The sequence below is a fragment of the Diplotaxodon limnothrissa genome, linkage group LG15, assembly GCF_057381915.1.
Source record: "Diplotaxodon limnothrissa isolate DT_005_m linkage group LG15, D_limnothrissa_male_GT1.1, whole genome shotgun sequence".
NCBI lineage: Eukaryota > Metazoa > Chordata > Actinopteri > Cichliformes > Cichlidae > Diplotaxodon > Diplotaxodon limnothrissa.
The window spans coordinates 7,689,460-7,712,797 of record NC_140610.1 but is presented as its reverse complement, the minus strand read 5'-3'; the positions used below and the strand labels follow the sequence as shown (position 1 = coordinate 7,712,797).

The 23,338-nt window shown below is 39.4% G+C and overlaps 3 protein-coding genes across 3 annotated transcripts; 1 reads left to right on the top strand and 2 right to left on the bottom strand.

Moving 5' to 3' along the window:
* Positions 1-958: 958 nt before the first annotated feature.
* On the bottom strand, positions 959-9,764 carry ccnc (cyclin C). Its single transcript, XM_085372151.1, has 12 exons — positions 9,647-9,764; positions 9,188-9,294; positions 8,921-9,005; positions 8,626-8,695; positions 8,472-8,523; positions 8,313-8,368; positions 6,995-7,030; positions 6,813-6,904; positions 6,643-6,710; positions 6,467-6,546; positions 4,911-5,029; positions 959-2,236 (listed from the first exon to the last, which is right to left on the bottom strand). Exons 1-12 carry the CDS (start codon positions 9,676-9,678, stop codon positions 2,182-2,184), a joined length of 852 nt encoding a protein of 283 aa, XP_085228277.1. The 5' UTR covers positions 9,679-9,764; the 3' UTR covers positions 959-2,181.
* Positions 9,765-10,535: 771 nt separating this feature from the next.
* On the top strand, positions 10,536-14,851 carry ngs (notochord granular surface). The gene is made up of 11 exons (XM_085373115.1): positions 10,536-10,732; positions 10,863-11,028; positions 11,266-11,415; positions 12,513-12,632; positions 12,738-12,833; positions 13,110-13,244; positions 13,332-13,442; positions 13,520-13,630; positions 13,722-13,846; positions 14,373-14,642; positions 14,758-14,851. Exons 1-11 carry the CDS (start codon positions 10,536-10,538, stop codon positions 14,849-14,851), a joined length of 1,575 nt encoding a protein of 524 aa, XP_085229241.1.
* A 608-nt stretch (positions 14,852-15,459) lies between these two features.
* Positions 15,460-20,459, bottom strand: pgm3 (phosphoglucomutase 3). Its single transcript, XM_085372792.1, has 13 exons — positions 20,398-20,459; positions 18,245-18,453; positions 17,959-18,143; positions 17,789-17,856; positions 17,461-17,594; positions 17,121-17,316; positions 16,881-17,038; positions 16,699-16,782; positions 16,511-16,609; positions 16,286-16,405; positions 16,079-16,201; positions 15,673-15,846; positions 15,460-15,549 (listed from the first exon to the last, which is right to left on the bottom strand). The coding sequence occupies exons 2-13, from the start codon at positions 18,449-18,451 to the stop codon at positions 15,460-15,462; spliced, it is 1,638 nt and encodes a 545-aa protein (XP_085228918.1). The 5' UTR covers positions 18,452-18,453; positions 20,398-20,459.
* Between the last annotated feature and the right edge of the window lie 2,879 nt (positions 20,460-23,338).

The following is a 23,338-nucleotide window of genomic DNA, read 5'->3' as shown; positions in this document are numbered from 1 at the left end:
TAAAAGGTCACAAAAATGAACAGGTGTGCCACAGAGCGTAGTAGCTTTAAAAGTCGAACTTCAAACAGGCTTTTGTATCTTTTGACCATGATTAATTCTTTGGGGTTACACTTATTTTAAACTTAATTCCTTGTCGGTGCGGTTGCCAACAGATTTGTCACAGACTTTACGTTAAGGTTATGATTAAGTACTCCTGAAGAAGCACTTAAAAATAGTTTTGCTTCCGCATTTTGTCAGTTCATGTGTAATCTTGACTTTAGACCTTTATTTTGAAGGAGACATCACATAGCTTGCCATACTACCTCCGCTGCCCTTATGCAGCTAAAGCGACGTCACGGGAACTGACTGTACCCCGAAGGCGTCAACTACCAGAGTTTACTGCACCTTCAGTGCTTCATTTTCATAATCATAACGTACAATTTATCCTCATTTTTAATGTCGCCACTTGGAGCCCCAGGCTGTGCACATTCCGAATTTTCTACCAGTACATGTCAGCTGTCACTCTTTGTAATCAACACTAGGGGTCCCACCACAGCCCCTGCTCTGAGCAGACACTGCTGTTGGTAAAAAGGATTTCCTATGACTTTTGTAACATGCTGGAAGATGCCTCAATGTGCATTACACAAAAACGAAGGCCCACTTTGTTAAGTAGACAATACACAATAGACTTTATTACCATAACTGAGCTTCGAAATGAGCCTTAAAATAACATTTTCTTTGTTCTTTAACTAGAACTAGATATATCCATGTAGGATCATAGGATCACACCCTATTTTAAAGTGGACACCAACAATAGAGGAGTTGAATGGCAGGAAAAAGGCCAGAGGGCACCGTGCCACATCTGTTTTTCTTTCTTTTTTTAAAGGAAAAAAAAAAGAAAAGGCCTGAAAGAAAAATAATAATAATAAGCAACAATAGCAGCACACTATGCAGTTCACCTGAATGGGACAATGTGCTTTCATGAGGGGTTCTCTCTTTAACCAGCAGCTTTTATTTTGTAAGGCTTTCAAGCACCTTGTTTTAAGTACAGCCACACACACAGCTTCCGCTGTATTACATCACAAAAATATAGAGACATTTACACACACATATTGCCACAACTCAGTGATTAAATTCAGGGAATAGAGTAAATTAAAATAAGGTACAACCAAAACTTTGCAGATAAACATTTAAAAAAATATGTTCCTTGACAAATTAAAAGCAAAGGTTTTTCCAAAAACAAAAAAAGTGTTAGATAATGCACTATACAACTAAAGTAGGGTAAATGGAAAAAATATTTACTATAAAAACAAACAGGGGCACTTTTATCTGAAGCACAAACCAGCTCATGATTTCCATTAAACTTTTCTTATATAAGCAAAAGCATGAAAGATAAAAGAAAAGTATCATAAGGCTATTTACAAGGAGGTGGGGGTTGGTGGGTTGTCATAATTCAAAACAGTAAATTCTTGTATTCAAAGAGCTCATTTGTGCCCTCATGAGGAGCTTCTCTTGGCATTTCTCCAGCCACAGTTTACCAATCAGCCAGCAGAGACACTTAACAGGGCAGGTGCATCCCATCACAGCTGAACAGGGTGATAACCAATAAGATCCACCCTGTAAGCTCAAAATCAATTAACAGGAAAAAAAAAAAGTCTACTGCAATCCCTGAGGAATTAAAACCCACCCAGAGTGGCCGCTCACATGTAGTACACACAGACACAGACATGCACGCACAGTGCTCGTGATCAAGTTTTGTTTTTTCAAATCCCACGGAGCTCGACGTGTAAACACTCACTCCTCTGGACTGTTCAAGGATGTCAGGATCATCACAATGACGAGTGTCTACTGAACCATTACATCTGTTCCCCCTACATTCCCTTCCACCCCCAAAATGTTCCTTGGCTTTTAAGTTCGTTTCAAGTTGGAGCCTAATCGAGACAACGTCATGGCTTGTTGTATTCGATTTGCTGTTCACTGCAGGCATTTCCGTGTTTCTCGCTCAGTCCACAAACCCATAATGATCAGACAAGGAGGAAAAGGTAAAGACACTCAGTTTGTTGGGGAGTGGGGGTTGATTGAGGATCAAATTTCTGATTATTGTGACTGTTTCCAAGTGACACTGTAATGGTTGCACTGTGACATTACAAGAAGATCCTCCACGTCGACATTATGGATTCCCACGGAAATACAGACGGCATGCTAAGACTGACTGTAGGAGTTGCTCTGGTTCCCATTGGAGCTCTGATCACTCTCACTGCAGACAGAGAGAAAAATGAAGTGCATACAGGTCACTGAGATAGACTGTGAGAAGTCCAAGTGTACAAGAACATACTGTACTAATGAAAGCAGACCCACAGCAATTAAAAACAATTAACTTGTGAAACCATTTCCAGAGAAAAGAAGCTCAAACCTCATCTTCACATGTACAGTAATTTTCTACCTACACTTTGCACAACCTTTACATATTTCTTAATTTCTATTCTAATATCTGTCGGTAGTTAGCGTACGTACGTACATACATACATACGTACATACATACATACATACATACATTTTTTTCCTGTTATGAGGATTAATAATAATATTTAAAGATACTGTAAACACCATATATTCCATTTCTGTACCACAGTTTGATTTATTTTTTTTTGTACCATGACACCCAAGACAAATCCTCGTTTGTGTACAAACGTGGCAATTTAAAAAAAATAAATAAAAAAAAAATACAGATTCTGATGAGACAACTGTCTACAATCATTTTCACCTGAGACTATTTTTTAATCATCTCCATCTTTTCAGCCACCTCTAACATGGAAATCCCCATGTCAGTGTTACGTCAGTATGACACTAACTACAGTGGCTTGCAAAAGTATTCGGTACAAAGTGGCGTACACGTGAGAAGTGGAACGAAAATCATACATGATTCCAAACATTTTTTACAAATAAATAACTGAAAAGTGGGGTGTGCGTAATTATTCAGCCCCCTGAGTCAATACTTTGTAGAACCACCTTCTGCTGCAATTACAGCTGCCAGTCTTTTAGGGTATGTCTCAACCAGCTTTGCACATCCAGAGACTGAAATCCTTGCCCATTGTTTTTTGCAAAACAGCTCCAGCTCAGTCAGATTAGATGGACAGCGTTTGTGAACAGCAGTTTTCAGATCTTGCTACAGATTCTGGATTGGATTTAGATCTGGACTTTGACTGGGCCGTTCTAACACATGGATATGTTTTGTTTTAAACCATTCCATTGTTGTCCTGGCTTTATGTTTAGGGTCGTTGTCCTGCTGGAAGGTAAACCTCCGCCCCAGTCTCAAGTCTTTTGCAGACTCCAAGAGGTTTTCTTCCAAGATTGCCCTGTATTTGGCTCCATCCATCTTCCCATCAAATCTGACCAGCTTTCCTGTCCCTGCTGAAGAGAAGCACCCCCAGAGCATGATGCTGCCACCACCATATTTGACAGTGGGGATGGTGTGTTCAGAGTGATGTGCAGTGTTAGTTTTCCGCTACACATAGCATTTTGGCCAAAAAGTTCCATTTTGGTCTCATCTGACCAGAGCACCTTCTTCCACATGTTTGCTGTGTCCCCCACATGGCTTGTGGCAAACTGCAAACGGGACTTCTTATGGTTTTCTGTTAACAATGGCTTTCTTCTTGCCACTCTTCCATAAAGGCCAACTTTGTGCAGTGCACGACTAATAGTTGTCCTATGGACAGATTCCCCCACCTGAGCTGTAGATCTCTGCAGCTCGTCCAGAGTCACCATGGGCCTCTTGGCTGCATTTCTGATCAGCGCTCTCCATGTTCGGCCTGTGAGTTTAGGTGGGCGGCCTTTTCTTGGTAGGTTTACAGTTGTGCCATACTCCTTCCATTTCTGAATGATCGCTTGATCAGTGCTCCGTGGGATGTTCAAGGCTTGGGAAATCTTTTTGTAGCCTAAGCCTGATTTAAATTTCTCAATAACTTTATCCCTGACCTGTCTGGTGTGTTCTTTGGACTTCATGGTTTTGTTGCTCCCAATATTCTCTTAGACAACCTCTGAGGGCGTCACAGAGCAGCTGTATTTGTACTGACATTAGATTACACACAGGTGCACTCTATTTAGCCATTAGCACTCATCAGGCAGTCTATGGGCAACTGACTGCACTCAGACCAAAGGGGGCTGAATAATTACGCACACCCCACTTTTCAGTTATTTATTTGTAAAACATGTTTGGAATCATGTATGATTTTTGTTCCACTTGTTACGTGTGCACCACTTTGTATTGGTCTTTCACATGGAATTCCAATAAAATTGATTCATGTTTGTGGCTGTAATGTGACAAAATGTGGGAAAGTTCAAGGGGGCCGAATACTTTTGCAAGCCACTGTACAGGCAGCACTGTGTTGTTCACATTATTAAAAAAAAAAAAATTGCATAAAAAAGGAAAAACACTGTAAAATGTACACATGAACTGAGATAAAAGTCATTTCAAAATCACTTAAACACTGAAAATATGTAGCGGCAACAAACCAGATGTTAAAACTAAAACTGTGTTGATCAAACCACTTTATCAAAATCTCTGTTTTTGCACCAAATCCTTGCATTTTTGTTTTATTTGCACAAAGGTCTAACCTCCCAACTTCTTTTATAAATTGGTTTGTAAGAATCAGAATACTTTAATAATCCCTAAGCAAATTATGTGAGTTACAGTTGCTCCAAAACAATAACAGTAACAGACTAAACTAATTAAATTATACAATATATTACGAAGTTTACAAAATATAAAAAAATAGCTAAAATATATACACAAATGGCTCAATTTAAATATCAAGAATATTACAGAGGTGAAATATATATGATTGATATTTTACTCTACTTAATCTGTCCTGTGTGTTTTAAAATATAGGATTTTTTTTTTTTAAAGAGAAAGAAACAAGTACACTACATACCTGTTTGGAGGTGGTTTGGGTTTTGGCATCTTATTTAGGACAGCAGCTATCTCCTTTCTATCATCAAAATTTTTCCACTGGTCATACAGCTTCAGAATGACACGGATAATCTCCAGGATCTTTACAAAAAATAGACACACAAAAAACACAAGACAACGTGAGGCAACGCAACATCAGTAATGAAAACTCACAAATGTTAAATCAAAGTAAAATGGGTCATTTTCCTGTAAGTAAAATATACAGTAGTCATTGAACAAAATGAACATTTTCTTATGTAAAATCATATACATGAAGTGAATGACATGATCCGTCTGTGTCAGTATGTTACATGCTCAAATCCATAGCAAAAATATCACTTTATGTGGTTAATATTTGAGCACAAAATATTACTAGCACATACACATACAGTACATAAAAGGATAGCAGTGATTTTAATAACTAGGTCAATCTCATGACCTCGTGCTACTTTTGACTACAGAAGACACAAGACAGAAATCCAACCACTAATCATCAGCGACGACTGTGTGGAGAGGGTGGCAGACTTCCGCTTCTTGGGAGTCAGCATAGAGGGAAACCTATCCTGGAGTGTGAATACCTCTGAGCTACTGAAAAAGACACAACAGAGACTGTACTTTCTGAGAGTGCTTAGGAAGAACAACATCACACAGAGACTGCTGGTGTCTTTCTACAGAGCCTCCATCGAAAGCATACTAACGTACTGCATAGGCATATGGTACGCTAGCTGCACAGTGGCTCAGAGGAAAGCACTCCAGGGAGTAATCAACGCTGCCCAAAGGACAATCGGCTGCCCTCTCCTCAAACTGAAAGACCTACACAGTTCCCGCTGCCTCAAAAGAGCCCATAACATCATAAAGGACACCTCACACCCTGGACACTCCATGTTCGAACTGCTGCCTTCAGGTAAACGGTATAGAACAACATACACAAGGACTAACAGACTCAAACACAGTTTCTACCCAATTGCAATATCATGTCTCAATGCTACTAAAAGTAGATGACTTTCATTGCCCCTGTTGTCATTTGTGCCCTTGATGTTGGAATGCTTTCAGACATGTTTTGTTGGATGCGCTAACAAATTGATTGAGTGATTGATTGTTTGAGTGATATATCAACTAGGTCGTATGTTGAGTGTCTGTATGGGGCCTTAGGCCTGGATTGCTTGGGTGTATCTACGGTATGAGAATACTGTATTTTATATGTATTTCTATCTTTTATATCCTATCATTATAGTTTTTAAGTATTTAATTATAGTTTTTAAGTATTTATCTTTTGTGATGTTGCACTGACCAGAGACATCTTTCAATTTCATTGTACCTGTGACAATGACAATAAAGAATATTCATTCATACTTAAACGCAGATAACTCATCAGCAGTTAATGGTGGCAAAGTGAGAATAAAGATGTAAAAACTTGATTTAAACAGGCAACAATGTGCCTGCCATATCACAATGTGTGGAACCTCAAGTTGCTATATGTTATGAGGCTAAGTACGAATGGGTAAAACTCTACAACACTGAAACTGATATCAAACTGACTTTGTCCATGTCGACCGAGAGCTCTGCAAACCACTGTCTGGCATCTTTCTGCTGCACCACACAGGCAACATGCAGACAGGCTGTGGGAGGAAAAGAAAAACTGATCAGGTTAAAGCTTATTTAAAATCAGTAACTATATTAGAGAACAATCTGAAATGCATGGGTACAAGTCTTACCCAGGGCGATCATGAAGGGAGGGTAGAGCAGACACAAATCTGTCCTGTACGTGTCATTCACTATTCGCCTGGTAAAGAGACATTGGCAGGGCAGGCACAGAGTGAGGACACACAAAAACAACTAAATCGAATAAACAAAAGCGACAAATGTCAAGCAGATGGTATCGTACCAGGCCAGAGGCAGCAGCATGTCCTCCTGTCCCATATCCTGCACATACTGCAACAGTGGTCTGTAGGGGTGGTACACAATCAGGCAACAGTCCTGAAAACATAGAAAAATATTACATCAATAAATCAGTAACACAACACTCAGTCAAGCCAGCACTAAAGACACAAATCTTTCTGTACTTACCATCAGCTCCAAAAGGTAAAATTCACATTCTAATATCTGTAAATACACAAAGCAGGACTGGGTTTAGGACACAACATGCATGGCAACATAAACTAGTTCAGAGAAGACTCCAAAGAAAACACATGGCAGCTTCTTACAGAGATAACTTACTCACAAAACAAATTAAAAATGCTTAAAAACCAAGACATCTGAGAGAAGACCATCTGGACAGTATAATATATTATACACCTTTAAAAGCTTGCAAAGCTTTTAAATACTATTCAACATACGTGACATAGTGTGTGTATATATATATATATACACACATACATACATATACACACACACACACATACAGTGTATATATAATAATTAATAAAGCAATTCCAAAATTTCTCAATTAACATGCAAAATAACAATTTTATTTATCCCTCTTTGTTTATTTTCTCTGACTTATAACTTGAGGAAGTTAAGCTACCCGTTCTTGAATTTTTATGGTTTAGTAAACATTCAAATAGATAAGCAGTCACTTGTAGCACAATTAGAAATAATTAAACTTCTGATAAAAACTCCACCAGCAAATATTAGACTGCTCACAATCTACACCGCTTTTTGTTTAGAACTGTCTGTGTGCTACTCCATCATTCTCTTTTACTATGTCTGCAAAAGCAGACACAAAAATTTATGTTTATGAGTAGCATCACCTTGCAAATTCCCTCCCTGCTGTGTGAACCACTCCCTCCTTTTATCACTTTGCAGTGGCCCTCTATAAATAATAATTTACACACTTTTCTGGTCAGAGGGCATGTCAAAGCTGTGCTGGTGATGTCCCGGAAACCCTGCAGTGATGCTAGATAAATAATCTTGTGGCAGCTCACTGCATTTGCCACCACAATGTGAGATGCTGTGCACAACAACTGTGCGTACTGTAGCACACAGTACAATGCTATCTCTCAGAGTAACTGAGTTTTCATCACAAGGGTGTGAACATTAGCTGGGGAATCTCACATATTAATAGACATTAATGCCATGACACTGTGATATAGAGTAAAAGGTTCTTGTTATGTTGTAAAGCGGCATGGCGGTTAATAAATAACTTTTCAGATCAATTGAATTCTGTCCATTTTTTCCTCAATCTCTGCTTTACTAAAATATCATGTACATAAGACAACAACTTAAATGTTTTTCATGTCTAATGTCCTCAACTCTTTCTGTCCTGTGCAATTTACCATCAAAACTCAAAACGGTATTTTTGACTGTCATAAAAAAGATCACTTTACCTCTTTATATTATGATGCTGTGCCTGTTATATTAACTTCCGCAAGGATATTTTACTTACATGATTCATTCTGTAGGGGAACTCCTTTGGAAAGGCAAAGGAAAATCTTGTTTTCACTGTTTGAGAAAAATAAAACAGCATTATACAACCTACACTGCAGGAGAAAAAACACATTTATTTTTAAATTTAAAGAATATGTTGCTGAACACAGTCACTTACACACAGATGTTGCTGCAGAGATCAGCCTGGTGTTGGATACAACTCCAAATTCCTAAAAGGACAAAAATGATTAAGATCAGATCAGTTAATAAGTGGGAACCTTAAAGACAGTAAGGAACTTCGAGGCTTCGTGGCAGCACAGAAACACTCATACCTCAACTTTAGAAGCCAGGAAAACACAGGTAGGAGCCATGAGAACTGGATCTATACTTTTCAGAGAATACCTACATAGAAGAAGACAAAGAAAATTATTTGTTTGAGTAGTAGGTATTAAAGTAAAAAAATAATAATAATAAAAACAACTATTTAAAAAACTGAACACAATAACCTAAAACATTTTATATTGAATGATAGATGTTTTTGAATGGAGTATATGGACACATTTCACTGCCACTCCCACAGGAGTATAAAAATAAGATTTTTAGTCTATTTGGATGGGATCCGTTTACCTGGCATAGAAGCGTTTAAAGTAAACAGTTGCAGTAGCAATGACCTGCTGACGCAGCTTCAGGTGTTCACCTAAAGCCTGGATCACTGAAAGACACAGAATTAAATATGAAAAGAGGTATAGCGCATTTTATTATACCAATATAGATTGGCTATAAATAACTGTTAAGCCTGGAGATGTTTTTTTCTTAAGCAAACACAGCTTACACGAACAATACCAACATAACTTGGTAGGCTATCAATTACTATCAGCCAAATATAACAAATACCATTGGCAAAGAAAATCTGTAGCTTCCAGTACTCCTCTTCTGTGAGAAACTTCAGGTCCTTCTGGCGCTCTTTCATCAGGTCCTGCTTATCCAGGACCCACTGCAGACTGACAAATACATGAAACAATATCGTTTTAAACCGCTTAGACGTCAAAACGTGAGCAATGAAGCTAGCAGGCAAGACAACAATAACAACATAAAGCTAAGCTTTAGCCGCCGGCTCTGGTGTCGCTGACAACATAACAGAACGCTTGCATGATTACGTTTTATGGCATATACAATCTTACTGAGTTTTCTTTCGGTCTTATTTATATTGACTATTTTAGATCCTAGCAGCAGTTTAGGAGAAACTGTTAGCGTCGTCATACGATGCATCCGCAAACACAGCTAGGCCTCACAACAAAGAAGGCGAATTCATAAACAAAACCGTAACATGTCGAAGTTTTAATAAAAACTTACTAATGAGAACTCTGCCAAAAATTCCCCGCCATATCGTAGCAGCTGAGGTAGAGAAGTAAGCTTTAAACTGATATTACTCGCTTGCAAAGGAGTGAATACCAGACGGAAAGTAGTTAGGCTAAGCAGAAGCTAGAGTAACATCAAAAACCTTCCGGAAAACGAAAGGGGATGGTTCCGGATTGTATTTAAAATCCTTTAAAATGTCAAAAGTGGGATTTTTTTTCTTCAGACAGTGTTGATTTGAGTTTTAAATAATTGATAATTAATTTGAATAAAGTAACATTATTCAAAGGACTAAAGCAGTCCATGTCCAGTCAATATCATTGTGTTAATGATACAGTTACCATTTACAGTAATACAGTAACATGATGCAGTAACATTTTGATATTTTATATTCAAGCTAGCCTGATTCTATTAACATTGCACTGTACAAGTAAAACAAAAATCACCAGACACAAGACAACACTAAGAAACAGTGAGTAAGTAAGAAACACATGTCAGTCGTCGTAAGTCTGTCCTTCTGTCTGGAAGTTTTTATCCACCAAAATGTGTGACTGGTATATTGCTGAGAATAATATGGGCTCTAAATTCAGATTTCAGTGCACTGCATATACACGTTGCTTTAAAGGAGGCTTTAAAAGTAGTTCAGCAGAAAATTCTGTCATTATTGTCAGTAATATTCTTTCAGCAGTCCATAGGTCTAATAAATTATTTGGCGTAAGCTTGACAGATATTTGTAGGGACATGCACCTTTTGGTTGGGGAGGTTCTACATTCCTCTTTAGGTGCTGAGGGAAGGGCTGAGGAGAATATAAGACCCCAGCACAGACTGTGAGACAAAGTAAGCGTCCGGTTTCCAGTGTTCAGCTCCATAAGTGAAGTCTGCCAGGATGAGCCGCAGTCCAGAGAGGATGTCTTCATACCGCCGTCATTTCGAGGGCACTTTGGCAGCCAGCTCTGCCTGCCAGCTGCGGGCTTCCAGTCCATCTCCCACCCGGAAGGAGACCCGGCATCGGTCAGCAAGCTTCACCCGGAGTGGTGAGACAAGGGGGCGCATGGCCCTCAGTAACAAGGCTCGACTGACCAGGTGGGTAACGTGTAAAAATGTATTTATTGGTTATTTATGTTAGTTGTGTTCAGATTTGTCTTTTTAAAGAAGTGTGAAACAAAAAATACTAACATCAATCAGAAAAAAGTTTTCTCTTCCTTTCCTAAAGCAGTACAAGTATGGGAGCTCTGTGCTTTGGTGTGTCTAAGGATGGTGAGCTGGAACTGGACCTGGATGTGGCTGCAGAGGAGAACCGGGCCTTTATGCTGACTCGTACCCACGAAAGGCAGGAGATGGTCATCCTCAATGACCGTCTGACAGTGTATATCGAAAAAGTAATCTGCAGTCCAACCATATTCTGCTTCTGTGTTTATAATAAAACCTGAAACACATACACACAGGTCTGCTCTGTTGTCTGTTTTTCTTATTCAGAAATGAACAAGAACATAAAAGTTAATATTACACATAGTGCTTCATAACCTTTTAAGATGAAATGGTAGCACATTGTACATTTTGGGTTTTTTTTGGTTTTTTTTTTACTTTTAACCTGTTTCTCATGCTCCTTGCTTTAGGTGAGAACACTGGAGTCAAAAAACAAGCAGCTGGAGGCTGAGATTGAGGCCCTGAGAAGCAGCTATGACAGATCATCTGGGCTTAGGAAACTCTACGAGTCTCAGCTGAAGGAAGTGAACAGGGACGCAGAGAAAATGAGAGAGCAAAGGGTGAGAGAGAGAGTCAAGTGACTTTTTAAGTGGCAAACTGAGAGAGCTGGTGTGGGTCCTTATTGTAGTCACCACTGCATTATTTCACTCCCTTATTTGTTCAGTTCTTACCCCTCAGCAGTAAAATATTGATGGAGTGTTGTTGTCGTCCTGGGGGACGGGGCTATGGCTCCCCACACCCTCTAGCAGATTGTTACATGGGCAAACCTTTTGAATACAAGCACGCTCATCCACACAGGTGTACGCACAGGTGCACACACGGGTGTTCACTGCTCACAGACACAAACTACACCTTTGTTGACTGCTACCTCAAAGGACATTGCGCGCTGCCGGTTCTGCGTGCTGCACTACAACATTCAATATTTAGTATTTACTGTTATTTACACTAAGCTACATTATTGCGATGGTGTTGTGTTTATTATGTTGCTCTCTTTTTTTCTCTCTCAACAGGTGATCCAGGAGATTGTTTCTTTATAAGTGCCCCTTCTTACTGTCCCTCTTCCCCTCTGTTTTTCTTTCCCTCCCCCTCTCTCCTTTTCTTTCTCCCTTTCCTGTCCCCCAGCCATGTCTATCCCGTCTGTAACAACTGAAAATAAAATAAATAATAATAGCAGAGGTCGATCAAATGGACCAATACGGCAAGGCCTTCAGACAACAATTCTGATGGCTAAAGAACCAAACGGGACAGGCAAAAAACAAAAACAAACAAACAAACAAAAAAAACCCACCAGCCTCTATCAATCTTGTACTTAGAGCTTGTTCTTGTGCTGTCATGATTCCACAGTCTCTCTTTTTTCTTTGTTTTTTTTCTTTCTTTTTGCAGAAACTCTGGTGTGGAAAATAAGTACCCTGCTGGGATAAGCTGGCCAAAGTGTTAAAATTTTATGTGTGTGCGTGTATTTGTAATATTTTGTTGCACATAAATGATGCGGTTCTTTTTCATGTTCTTGTTTTTTTGTGTATTGTCAAATGGTTTGCAACTGTGTCCTGTTTTCCTCCTTTACCTCTTTTCCCACATTGGGTAGCGCTAGCGCAGAGGGGTAGCACTGTTTTTTGATTCTACAGGAGTTTGACAGTTGTATCTGTGGCCTGTACAGGATCTGTCTTTGGCAGCCAAGGCGGCAATGTTGGGCCAGTTGGACACGCTGAAGGCAAGATATAATGAAGCCCTGGAGACCAGGAAGAAGTCAGAGTATGAGATTGAGGCTCTACGCCCGGTATGACACAATGAAAAGTCAATTTGTAACTTTGAATAAAGACACTTAGCAGCTGCTTGTGAAAATAAATTACATTTATATCCCTGTTGTTTCTGTTCTTCTCAGAATGTGGACAAAGCAACCTCAGCCCGGATTGCGCTGGAGAGGCAGCTGGAAAATCTGGAGGTTCAACTCTCCTTCCTGCAGAGAGTTCACAAAGAGGTAACACATAGCTGCCTCGTGGTTGGCACGTCATTCATATTCCCCATCAGTGGTTTAACGGGTTGTAAATTTGCTGGTTATTGTCAAATCCAGCTCGTGTTGATGGACAGAGTGAGTAAGACCATAAATATTGCAGTTATCTATTTGGTGTGAAAACTTCAGAGGAAGTCAAACAGACAAGTTCTGATTTATCTGTGGGGCAGAGTGGTAGATTTGAAAATGTTCCTAGCTCATTTAACTGTCCCCCACCCGTGTTTGTTTTTGTTCTACTGAAAGGAAATTGAGGAGTTGATCCTGCACATCTCTTCAGCATCCTCTGAATCTGACTTCATGTTTGGCCTCCCAGACCTTTCCCCTGCCCTAAAACAGATTCAGTCTCAGTACGACAGCATTGCTGCCAAAAACCTGGAGGTAAGTGGCATTGATGAAGCTGAAGTATGCCCCGACTCTGGAGAATTAGTCTCTAGATCTCTTTGCATCTCATTCTGTGTTGTCCAGGAAATGGAGACCTGGTATAGAACCAAGTTTCAGGATCTTGATAACACCTCCAGTGAACATATTCAAAAAGTCCGAAGTATGAGAGAGGAAATTGCTGCCTATAGGAAGAATGTGAGTGTTACTTTCTGTTCTTCTTGTGGTTCATTCTGCAACTTTTCTGGATACTCAGTGTACATATGCACAATTAGATCCTAGACAAAGAACATGAACTGGAGGTACTGAAGACAAGGAATGAGTATTTGGAGGCCGAGATCCGTCACAGATTGGAGAAATATAAGAATGAAGAGAAGGGCTTAGAGGTAACTAACTGACTGACTTATAGAGATATTTTTTGTCATCCTATGGCCTGATCACAACAAAAAACATACACCTCTGATGTAATTTCAACAGGAGCACATTGAGGGAATTAAAGTGCATTTGAAGGTGAGCAAGGAAAAGACTGCTCTGCTGCTGCGAGAATATCAGAACCTCCTGAATGTCAAGATGGCTCTGGAGATTGAGATCGCCACCTACAGGTGAACAAGCATTACAATAGGTTTTAAGCACTTAGAACACTTAAACTGTTAATGTGCACACACACAGATGTGGGTGTGTGGCTTTTACATCAAGTAGAAAATAAATAGTATTATGCAAAAGTCTTGAGACACTCCTTTTTTTCTTTACAGTTTGCTTCCAAAGAAACAGATTTCCCTTCTAATTTTCTCAAGGCTTTGTGAAGGTTTTCAATGTTTTTCTTTAGACATTGCCACCCTTTTTCACTAATTTTCAGTCCAGTTCTTGTACCTGTCCTTATTTGGTAAACCACTTAACACTGAGCTATTAATCATTCATTTACAACTGATAAATGAAGCCTAATTAGAAATGGCCTTAGTGGAAGGGTGGCTGTCAAGAAGGAAAACAGGAAGAAAAGGTGGAGGTATGCAAAATTACACAAGATGTGGAAAGAAAATCGGGCAACAGATCAGATGGATGTAAACCGGTAAAACTTTGGTTCAAATTGTCATCAGTTTTCCTTTCTTTTTTCGTATGTTTGTGTGTTAGAAAACTGATTGAGGGGGAAGACAGCCGATTGGGCACCATGGTCCAAAACCTTTCCTTGACTGGAGGCTTGCAACTTCCTTCCAGTGATAGCAAATGTGCTCTCTCAGCACCTTCAAAGCTGGGTGGATCTTTGAGTGATACAAGCGGTAACAGCACTGAGAGAGCTGCAGGTGCTGGCCGAATAGCAGCAGCCTCATCAGACATCCAGGCTGATGGTAACTTAGAGAAGCAGGCAACAGTGATGTCCAAGAGAAAGACGGTCCTCATCAGGTAGAGGATGACTTTGGCACGGAATGCATGACACATAAAACCTGTAACATTTTCAGCCAGATCTCTAGTGACTACACAGTAATCATATTATTCTGTCTGATCTCCCCTTTCCCAGAACAGTTAAGACAGATGAGGACATTTACGAAAGTGACACACAGGAGTGCACCATCGTCATTTCCGGAGCAGCCGATGACACAGATGAAGAATAAACCCCCAGCTCTGTGATTCTTTTTGAGTACATCTGGTGTGCCGTCATCACTCCGCTCTGCCTGGTCCTAACTCGCTCTCAGCCTCTGCTTATCTAACCCTCCTGTGTGACATGAGCATGTCACTGAAAGTAAGAAAAATAAACAGCAAGCAAAAATAGTTGTGGTTGTCAATTCAATCATAGAATTCTATCAGTGTTACTTCACTGTAATTAAAAAAAACCCCACTCTCCTTTTTTCCATTATTTAATTCAAATAATAGCAGCAAAGCCGATTCAACAGTCATTATGTAAACTTACATGATTTAATGAAAATTAAGGGAATTATTTAAAATAACTGTTCACAAATATCTGGGACCAAGTGAAATGACCACCCACATTAAAACCAGCTGTTTGACTGTTTAAATTTTATATACACACACACAATTCCCCCAACCTTTATTAATTCCCCTCATGTGTACCCCATCATCAGAGTGACAGAAATACAAAGAAAATAAGGACAATATAAAATCATTTGGTATCACCTGACTTTAAAAAAATAAAAAATAAAATAATGATCAGCAATTCTGTAATTCTGATCGATCAATATGGTGTGTTTGTGTGATTGTGGTTCTAATGCAATGGTTTGGGTTCATCCCCAACTCCTCCAGCAAGGCGATACACTGCAAGGCTGACTTCATGTGCCAGGGCGTCAGCACTCTCCTGAAACAACACAGAGAGCCAGAGTATTATTCACAAAACCCTTCCCTTCCAGATATTTTTTAACCTCAGTAACACTGGCTTGAGAATCAATAACAGAGAAAACTTGGAAAATAGATTTCTCACCTGCGTGTCTGCCTCTGCATATACTCTCACCACATCCTCTGTGCCAGAGGGCCTCACGAAGGAGCGAGCCTGTCTGTATTTCTTCACTAAATTGTCGATGGCCTCCTGCAGGCCTGCTGGGGTCACCGCCCGCCTCTCTGCGTCTGTTGTGTCTATCACCCTGCGGTCCGCCACCTACACAAAAAAAGAAAAAGAAAAAAGATCACCCTCAGGAGCCACTATCTCTAACTGGCTATGTGCAGGGTTATAGTAGACAAACGTTTATGTAAAAAAATAAAAGCCTCCTTAGTTTGGTTCGGCACTGCTGTATCATACTATGGAATAAATTAAATGTAAAGTGCGTATTTCTTTCTATCAGTCACACTTTATATCCTGGATATAATACATAACTATACAATATGAGCACCTTGACTTTAAGTTGCCTATTTGGCAGGTCGGTATAGATGGTGTCCCACTGCTGGATAGTCATTCCTTTGATGGCCAGTATGGCTTCAATCAGCAGCATGTCAGAAATGGCATCTCCTACAGTCTTTAAAAGAAAATATCAACGTTAACAACAGAGCTCCATTGTCTGCATGAGCTCAGTTCAACATTGATGTCAGCGTGAGCGTGCCTGGTTGATGACGTTGATCGTGTTTCGCAGCAGGAGAGCTGCTTTCTTCCTCTCGTCGTTGACGTTTGTGTCCTCAGCCAGCTGCTGGATTTTCTCTTCAGCTGCCTTGCTGAACAACACCTGATCCAAACACAAACAAACGCAGGATGACACATTACTTCTGATTTTTAGCCTTACAGGTGATTTTCAGTGCATTTAAATATGTGTGCATATGTGTGTACTCACTGTTCCGTGGCCATTGGCCTCAAAGTACACACCGACATCAAACTCCTGGGCTACATGGTGAAGATGCTTCACTCCAGTCTTCGTACACCTCACTAAGACCTAATTGTCAAATAAATCTGTGAGAACCGTCCTCTCCATATAAATACTAAATAAAACACCTGAATTCTCTGTGGAATTTTTTTTGTCACCTTCATTGTGTTCTCCAGATAGTGTGTTGAACTTCCATTAGCATAAGCAGTTTGCACTACTGCTATCTTCAAGTCTAGTCCAGCCTGTGCATTCCAAGGGAGAAAAAATACAAAGAACAGCGATTCTTGGTAAGTGCGTGCCCGTATGTCATTTACATGATTTTTTTTTTTTTAGAGTATACCTGTGTGAGCAGCTCTTTGAGAAAAGTGCTGATGAGGGTAGCCATCTTGTCTCCATCCAGCAGGTGAAATGTTCCTTCAGAGTCTGTGTAGTAATAAACTATTCGATCGGCGTCGCCATCAAAGGAACAGCATCGCTCTCCTGGGTTAATCTTAATGCCTTCATGTGAGAATGCAAGACAGGTCTCGCATATTAAAACGATTACAGTACATTCAAGTAATTTAACTGGCCCTATGCGCACCTGTTGGGGGTTTTTGCTGCACCTTCACATAGTCGGCTCCGCACTGGTGGTTCAGCCTTCCTTTGCTGCCATCATTATTAAGAGAAATTTGTAGCTCTTTCTTCAGGTGACTCTCCATCTCACGTACCTTCAGAGCCCCAATGCCATTAGCGCCATCCAGGCAGAGGTGCTTCTGGTCATCCGTACGGTTGGACGTCTAATGGAAAGAAAACCATGGAGGAGAGAAAGAAAGGAGTAGTTCCTGGATGAATGAATGTATCATAAAACACGTTGACACAAACAAACAAAGAGTGACTGAATGCAAGCGCAAAATAACACACGACACACTTCTGCTTCTTACATTCTTGGTGAGCTGAATGAAAGCTTGGCAGAATTTAGTGTAGTATCCTTCCACTGTGGCCTCTCCATATTTACCCTGCGTGTTTTGACAGCAGACCATGTAGTGAAGCTGAGGGGTGGTCACCAAACCATAGTCTGAAAGGACAGATGGAAAGGATAAAAAGGCAGATAAGGAGCCAGAAGAAGAACCAACAATAAAAGAACAAAAACAAAAACAAAAAAGCCAAGCAAAGAAGGAAACTAATACATTGCAAAGCATATATTTTAATGCAACCCAGCTGAGGGGCAGCCAATCACAGGAATATCTTTTAGGTATCCACTTCTCTTACCTTTGCTGTGACCACCAAGAGCAGAAACTCCATCCAGTACTGCTTGTGAAAGGCTGGCACTGCTGCTCCTACAGGCAGAGGACACGACTGTAAAGAAGCTATTCTACTCATACACACAGGTTTATATTTGATCAGTTTTTGATTTATTTGTTTGTAGTAAGACATTATACCTAGTATCTTTTCCCACAAACACATTAGCCTCCTGGCTCATGTTAATGGCCTCCTTTTCTATAATGTTCTTCAGAGCAGTGAGCAAATCTTCCTGATCTGCATTGGCCAGCTGGGTGGCATGCTCCTCCCAGTCCTGTGTCACCATCTCGCCCATTGGGTCAACGAGCTTCACACCGTTGTCTTCCTACACAAGTACAGACATGATGAGACAAACAGGAATGGGCTGAAGTTGTAATTTATGATGAAAATAAACCATAGCTATTTGCGCTTATGAATCCCTCTAACCTCTGGGTTGTGCGATGCAGTGACCATGACACCGATGGTTGCTTTGGTCTTTTTGGAGCGCACTGTGGCCAACAGACCCATCCTGAACATGATGTGGTCCAGCTGTTTGGCGTTGGTCCTGAAGCCAGAAGTACCATACTGCAAAACAAGCCCTGCGGGCTTCGGGTGCAAAGCGGACAGCTTTGATATTTCTTGAAATTCGGCCATTGCTGAAACATATCAGAAAAGCATCAGTGGCAGAGAAAGTGTTAAGATCTTCCTTAAAAGCCCCGCCATGTTAACCTTACTTGAATTATAACATGTACAGTTATTATTATGCAATAAAAGCAGCTACCGATGCATACCATAACACTTATCAAAAAAAATGATTATCTGTTTATTAACAGATAATTTTTAAAATAAACTCTTTAACAAACAATGGACTATTTAGAGGAGTTCTGAAGTTCCCTAAAAGTTCCCTGATATTGTTTTTAAATAAGGAATTCTCGAAAAATGTTCTTTGGAGAATTTTGTACAAGTCTTTGTTATTAAAGAACGTTCCCTTTGAAGTTTGTCTTTAAAGTTTCACAAATTAATTTTGAATGAAAGTTTTATGATGGTTAAATGAAGGTTTTACAAAACAAACCCTCAGAGAACATTCCTAAAAAAAAGAAAATTGCAAACACTAAATTTGTAGGAAACACTCTACGCATCTTCAAGACTCTTTTTCATAAAGTCCTAGAGGGAATCTTCAGGGTGTGCTCCCTCTAAACAATAGTTTTCACAAAATAATTTCTGGGTAACTCCTCAGGTAGTGTTCCCTGGAGGTTCCTGAAGCCTCTCTGAAGGTTTCAGAGAATTACATTTTTCAGGGAACCTTTGCTAAAAAGGTTCTTCACATTTTTTGTGAAGAAAAAAAGAATTCCTTTTACAGAAGTTTGCACTGCCAGATTAGTAAATCCAGCATACACTTTAGCTGTATTAAACAGAACTATAAACCAAATTCATTGGAGTAATAAAGAACATCTTATTCAGAAAAGCAATGTTGTAAAATCGGTAGAAACGAGAGGTATGAATGTCATCGAGCTTGAAGTAACTCATGTACTAAGTACTATGTTAAAATGGTTGGAGCATTTGTAAAAAATTAACATTATGGTTTAGTATCCTGGCATATCTTTTACAAAAAGCTGGAGGAATAACATTAATGTTGATGTAATTAAAAGTTAGTTAAGTTTCAAGTTTTCTGATTATCACGCTGTTAATTAAGTTACATAGACACTGTTCATTAATGGTTGTCGTAGAAAAAAAAAAGCATTTCCTGTGTTAGAATATGATATGATTAAGTTTCGGGTTTCTATAAAGAGCCAAGGTGGAATTTCGGTGTGTAAGCCTTTTGATTATTGGAAAGTTTTATATTTATAAGTGTAGTTTTGTTTATTCCAAGTTTTTCTGCATTTAAAAATTATGCAATTTATCTTCAGTGTATAAAATGATTGGAAAAGAGGAATGCTTTAAAACAGAAATACTTGGAATGAGTTAATTTAAGGTACTTCATTTATTTGTTTATATTCTGTTTTTCTTTGTTGGCTGGAATATTTGATGAACATGTTTGACAGCAATGCCTGTTTGTTTACTTGAAGGCAGTTTAGTAAAAGGATAAATAAATAAATACAATTTTGGCTCTAGCAAAGGTAATACCACCTGTATATGTTATGTGTGTGTGTGTGTGTGTCCCAGCTTTACTGTTTGAACATATTTGCAAAACAAGCCTAGCAAACCATGAAGGTTATTACTATAAATAATGGTTCGCTAATCGTAATTTGGGTAAAATGTTTTAATTAGTCGTGATTTTGATTTGAGGTCACATGCCCAAGCCCTTGTCTGGAAATCCTTACTTTATTAAAATGCTGTTTATCATATTTAACCATATTTAATAGATTAAAAACACGGCGACTGGACTAAACACTGACAGCACTTAATGAGGGCAAAGTATAAAGCTCAATAAAATGAAGCACAACAAATGAATGGCAAAGAAAGTTACGTGCTTCTCCCAAGTAAAATAAGTTACATAAAATCGTCTCAAGCCACATAAACAAAGAGACTACAATAAACGCGTTGTGTTTAAACCAAAGGTTGCGCTGTGCAGCAGATTCGCTTAATTTTAATTTACTTACTGTTGTGTTTTCTGAAGTATCTCCACTACAGTGCAGTCAGTGAAAAGCTTCCTGGATCTAGGTTCCTCCTTCTCCCTTCTCACGGGAGACGTGGCTTCATTTCCGCGTACGTCACGTGTTGCGAATACACAGCGCATGCTCAGCCAGAGTCGAGCGTTTTTTTTGTTTGTTTCTTTTTTATACTTTACTGTCGGTACATTTTATTTTCCTAATTATTGTATTTTTTTTCCCAGCTCATTTTCACAATGAGAAAGACAACAAAAACAAAAGTAAAACAACACAGAAGTAAAACAAAATTAAAATACAGAAGTGATACAACTGAGGGTTCTATTTAGAGCTCTGCAGAGCACTGGATCGTGACGTCGCCGACGTCATGCATTATAGTGCCCTGACTGGGCACCTCCCGTACACTTCATATCAGACATCTCTTTCATGGATACAGGCTGCAGGACAGCTGCGAAAGCAAAATCTTTATTCCTTTGTTTCCGGAAAGCCAGCTTTTGAAATGCGACAATGAAATCTGGGTAGGATTTTACACCTCAGACACACAGAAGTCTCTGCGACTCCCTCTGACTGGCATCACCACAAGCCCTTCCACTTGCTGCTGCACCAAAACATGAAGTGTTGTAATGAAACACTGTACCATAATAAAATACATGAAAAACAATTTAACGTATGAATTACTCTAATTCTGAAAGATTCACTGTACAGTTTAGTGTAACTATAGTGTAGAAACGTAAGGGCATTATGACACTGCAATATTAAAATTCCAAGTAAAACCTTTTGCCTAATAAAGATGTATGTGGTGCTATAAGATGTAAAATTATAAACTGGAAAAGAAAAGAAATATGTAAACCTGCAGCATTAAAAATACCAAGTAAAAAGAAACTATGCAAAGTGTCTTTGCAGGGCCAAAGATCCAAAAAATGTTTTTCTGCATGAATCACAGAGCCAAGCCTCACTGGTTGCCTGACTGAGTCCCACAAATGTTTTGTTGAGAAAATGTTGCATTCTGTATTGATCTTATAGTAAAGAATGCTAGTAACCCAGCTTCTACATTTAAATCAGCATTATGGGTGGGTAAGTACTGTACATCTGTGTGGTTTTAAAAGCATTTTATGAATGTCTGTGTACTTGAAATGGTTTGGCCTGTAAGAAAGGGGAAAGAGTTGCTGAACTAATAAAGTTTAGCCTATATGAAAGCAGGAAAAAAATGTCAACTGTGTGAGTTAAAAGTTTCAAGAGTCTAGACTTTATTGTCATTATGCAAGCATAACAAAATGAAGGCAATACTTCTTCACACAGTGCAATAAAACTTAGATAAGCTAAAAATACTGACATAAATATGAATATAAACGATATATATAAACATAATTTATGACATGCGTTAAAATGTATAGTTTGAATAAGTGTGTATATGTCTACTCACAACTATATAAAACCATTCCAGGTGACGACCCCATGAAGCTCATTAAGAGAATGCCAAGAGTATGCAAAGCAGTAATCAAAGCAAAGAGTGGTTATTTTGAAGATCTAAAACATGTTTTGAGTTATTTCACACTTTTTTGTTTCTGCATAATTCCATATGCTTTAAGTGAAAATCTACACTGTAATAGTCATCAAAATATAGAAAAAACATTAAATAATTAGGTGTGTCCAAACCTTTTACTCATATTATATTTAAATATATGTATGTGTGTAGTTTCACACCTACTGATCACTAGTTCGGCAGCGTAAGTCACCATGGCAATTTAGCCTGGCAAGAAGTGAATCCAGGGTCAACCTTGAAGTTAACCTGGATAAGCCCAAATCTGGCTACAGGCTGGTGTCCATCTTTTTTTAAAAATAATTATCTTGTTAATAATTAAATTAAAAAACCTAGCCTAAATAACAAGAACATAAACAAGATTCACAATATCAGATAAGCCAAGGGCTCATAATAGCAGCATAAATGACTAACTTTGGTTTTACGTGAACAACAACATGGCCGGGTCTACCCAGAATGCATCGTGATTATCGAGCTCTCTGGCAGAGTTGAGCTACAAGCAAATACGCTAACTCACCATATGGCATACATCCCCAATATCATCTGCTCTGAATACAAAATACGTGATGTTCCCAAATACAAAACAAAAAAATATTGTGATCAGTAGTTTTTTGTGGTTTAACGTGTGATTAAAAATACCTCTGCCGATCACATATTTAAAAGGAGCCTGCTTAGAGCAGGAATTGTTTCACCTTCATCATCTGTCACTCCGCGTGATCTACGAGCAGCCCCGGTGGGATACAGCCCACATGCAGCAGCTAGTATGCCACCATGACGCTGGTGTATTAACCCTTTGGCGCAAATTGATAGCGATTTCTGTACTGTGACCCCCCCATGCCCACACCCCTTTAAGAGACGTGGTGATGCGACGTGTGTCACCCAACGCTGTCCGAGAAGCTGCCGAGAGGAGAGTCTGGATGGACTTGTAGACAGGTCAAATAAATAAACAAACCACAGGGGGAAGGGGAAAAGGAAATTCCCTCCTCGCTTTTCCTGTTCCCGAGCCTCTTGCGCTGCGCAGTGTTGGCGACGGGAAGCGGTGCGCAATTTTCTATCTGAGGAAAGGACCACAGCCTGAAACGGCATTTCCGAGCCGAGACTGACGGATCAAAGAGGAAAGAAAAGCCGCAATCTGACGACCTGCTTTGCACTGCGGGTTCTTCGTTTATTCAAAAGCTTTTTTTTTAATGCAACAACGAAGGAGGGAAAGGGAGCCAAAACCGGTGTTCCCCCCAACAGGGACATTTGACCGACTTATGCAGCGCTGATTTATATACCTTATTTTTCAGAAACACTGTTCTACGATTAGACGAGTCTATTCCATTGCTGGAATAAATTTCACCGGGTTGAGAAAATAGCTTTCGTCGCCAGCTTGTTACATAACCGAGTGGCTTT

Excerpts from the sequence above, each read along its gene's own strand:
- ccnc (XM_085372151.1), bottom strand. The coding sequence starts at position 9,678 with ATGGCGGGGAATTTTTGGCAGAGTTCTCATTA. Across the intron at positions 9,006-9,187 it reads ACAGATTTTCTTTGCCAATG|TGATCCAGGCTTTAGGTGAA; the intron begins GTATTTGTTATA and ends TGTGTCTTTCAG. Across the intron at positions 2,237-4,910 it reads CCCAAACCACCTCCAAACAG|TGAGAGTGATCAGAGCTCCA; the intron begins GTATGTAGTGTA and ends CTCTGTCTGCAG.
- ngs (XM_085373115.1), top strand. The coding sequence starts at position 10,536 with ATGAGCCGCAGTCCAGAGAGGATGTCTTCATACCGCCGTCATTTCGAG. Across the intron at positions 11,416-12,512 it reads AGAAAATGAGAGAGCAAAGG|GATCTGTCTTTGGCAGCCAA; the intron begins GTGAGAGAGAGA and ends TGGCCTGTACAG. Across the intron at positions 12,633-12,737 it reads AGATTGAGGCTCTACGCCCG|AATGTGGACAAAGCAACCTC; the intron begins GTATGACACAAT and ends TGTTCTTCTCAG.
- pgm3 (XM_085372792.1), bottom strand. The coding sequence starts at position 18,451 with ATGGCCGAATTTCAAGAAATATCAAAGCTGTCCGCTTTGCACCCGAAG. Across the intron at positions 17,595-17,788 it reads TCTTGGTGGTCACAGCAAAG|ACTATGGTTTGGTGACCACC; the intron begins GTAAGAGAAGTG and ends CTGTCCTTTCAG. Across the intron at positions 17,317-17,460 it reads TCATTCAGCTCACCAAGAAT|ACGTCCAACCGTACGGATGA; the intron begins GTAAGAAGCAGA and ends TCTTTCCATTAG.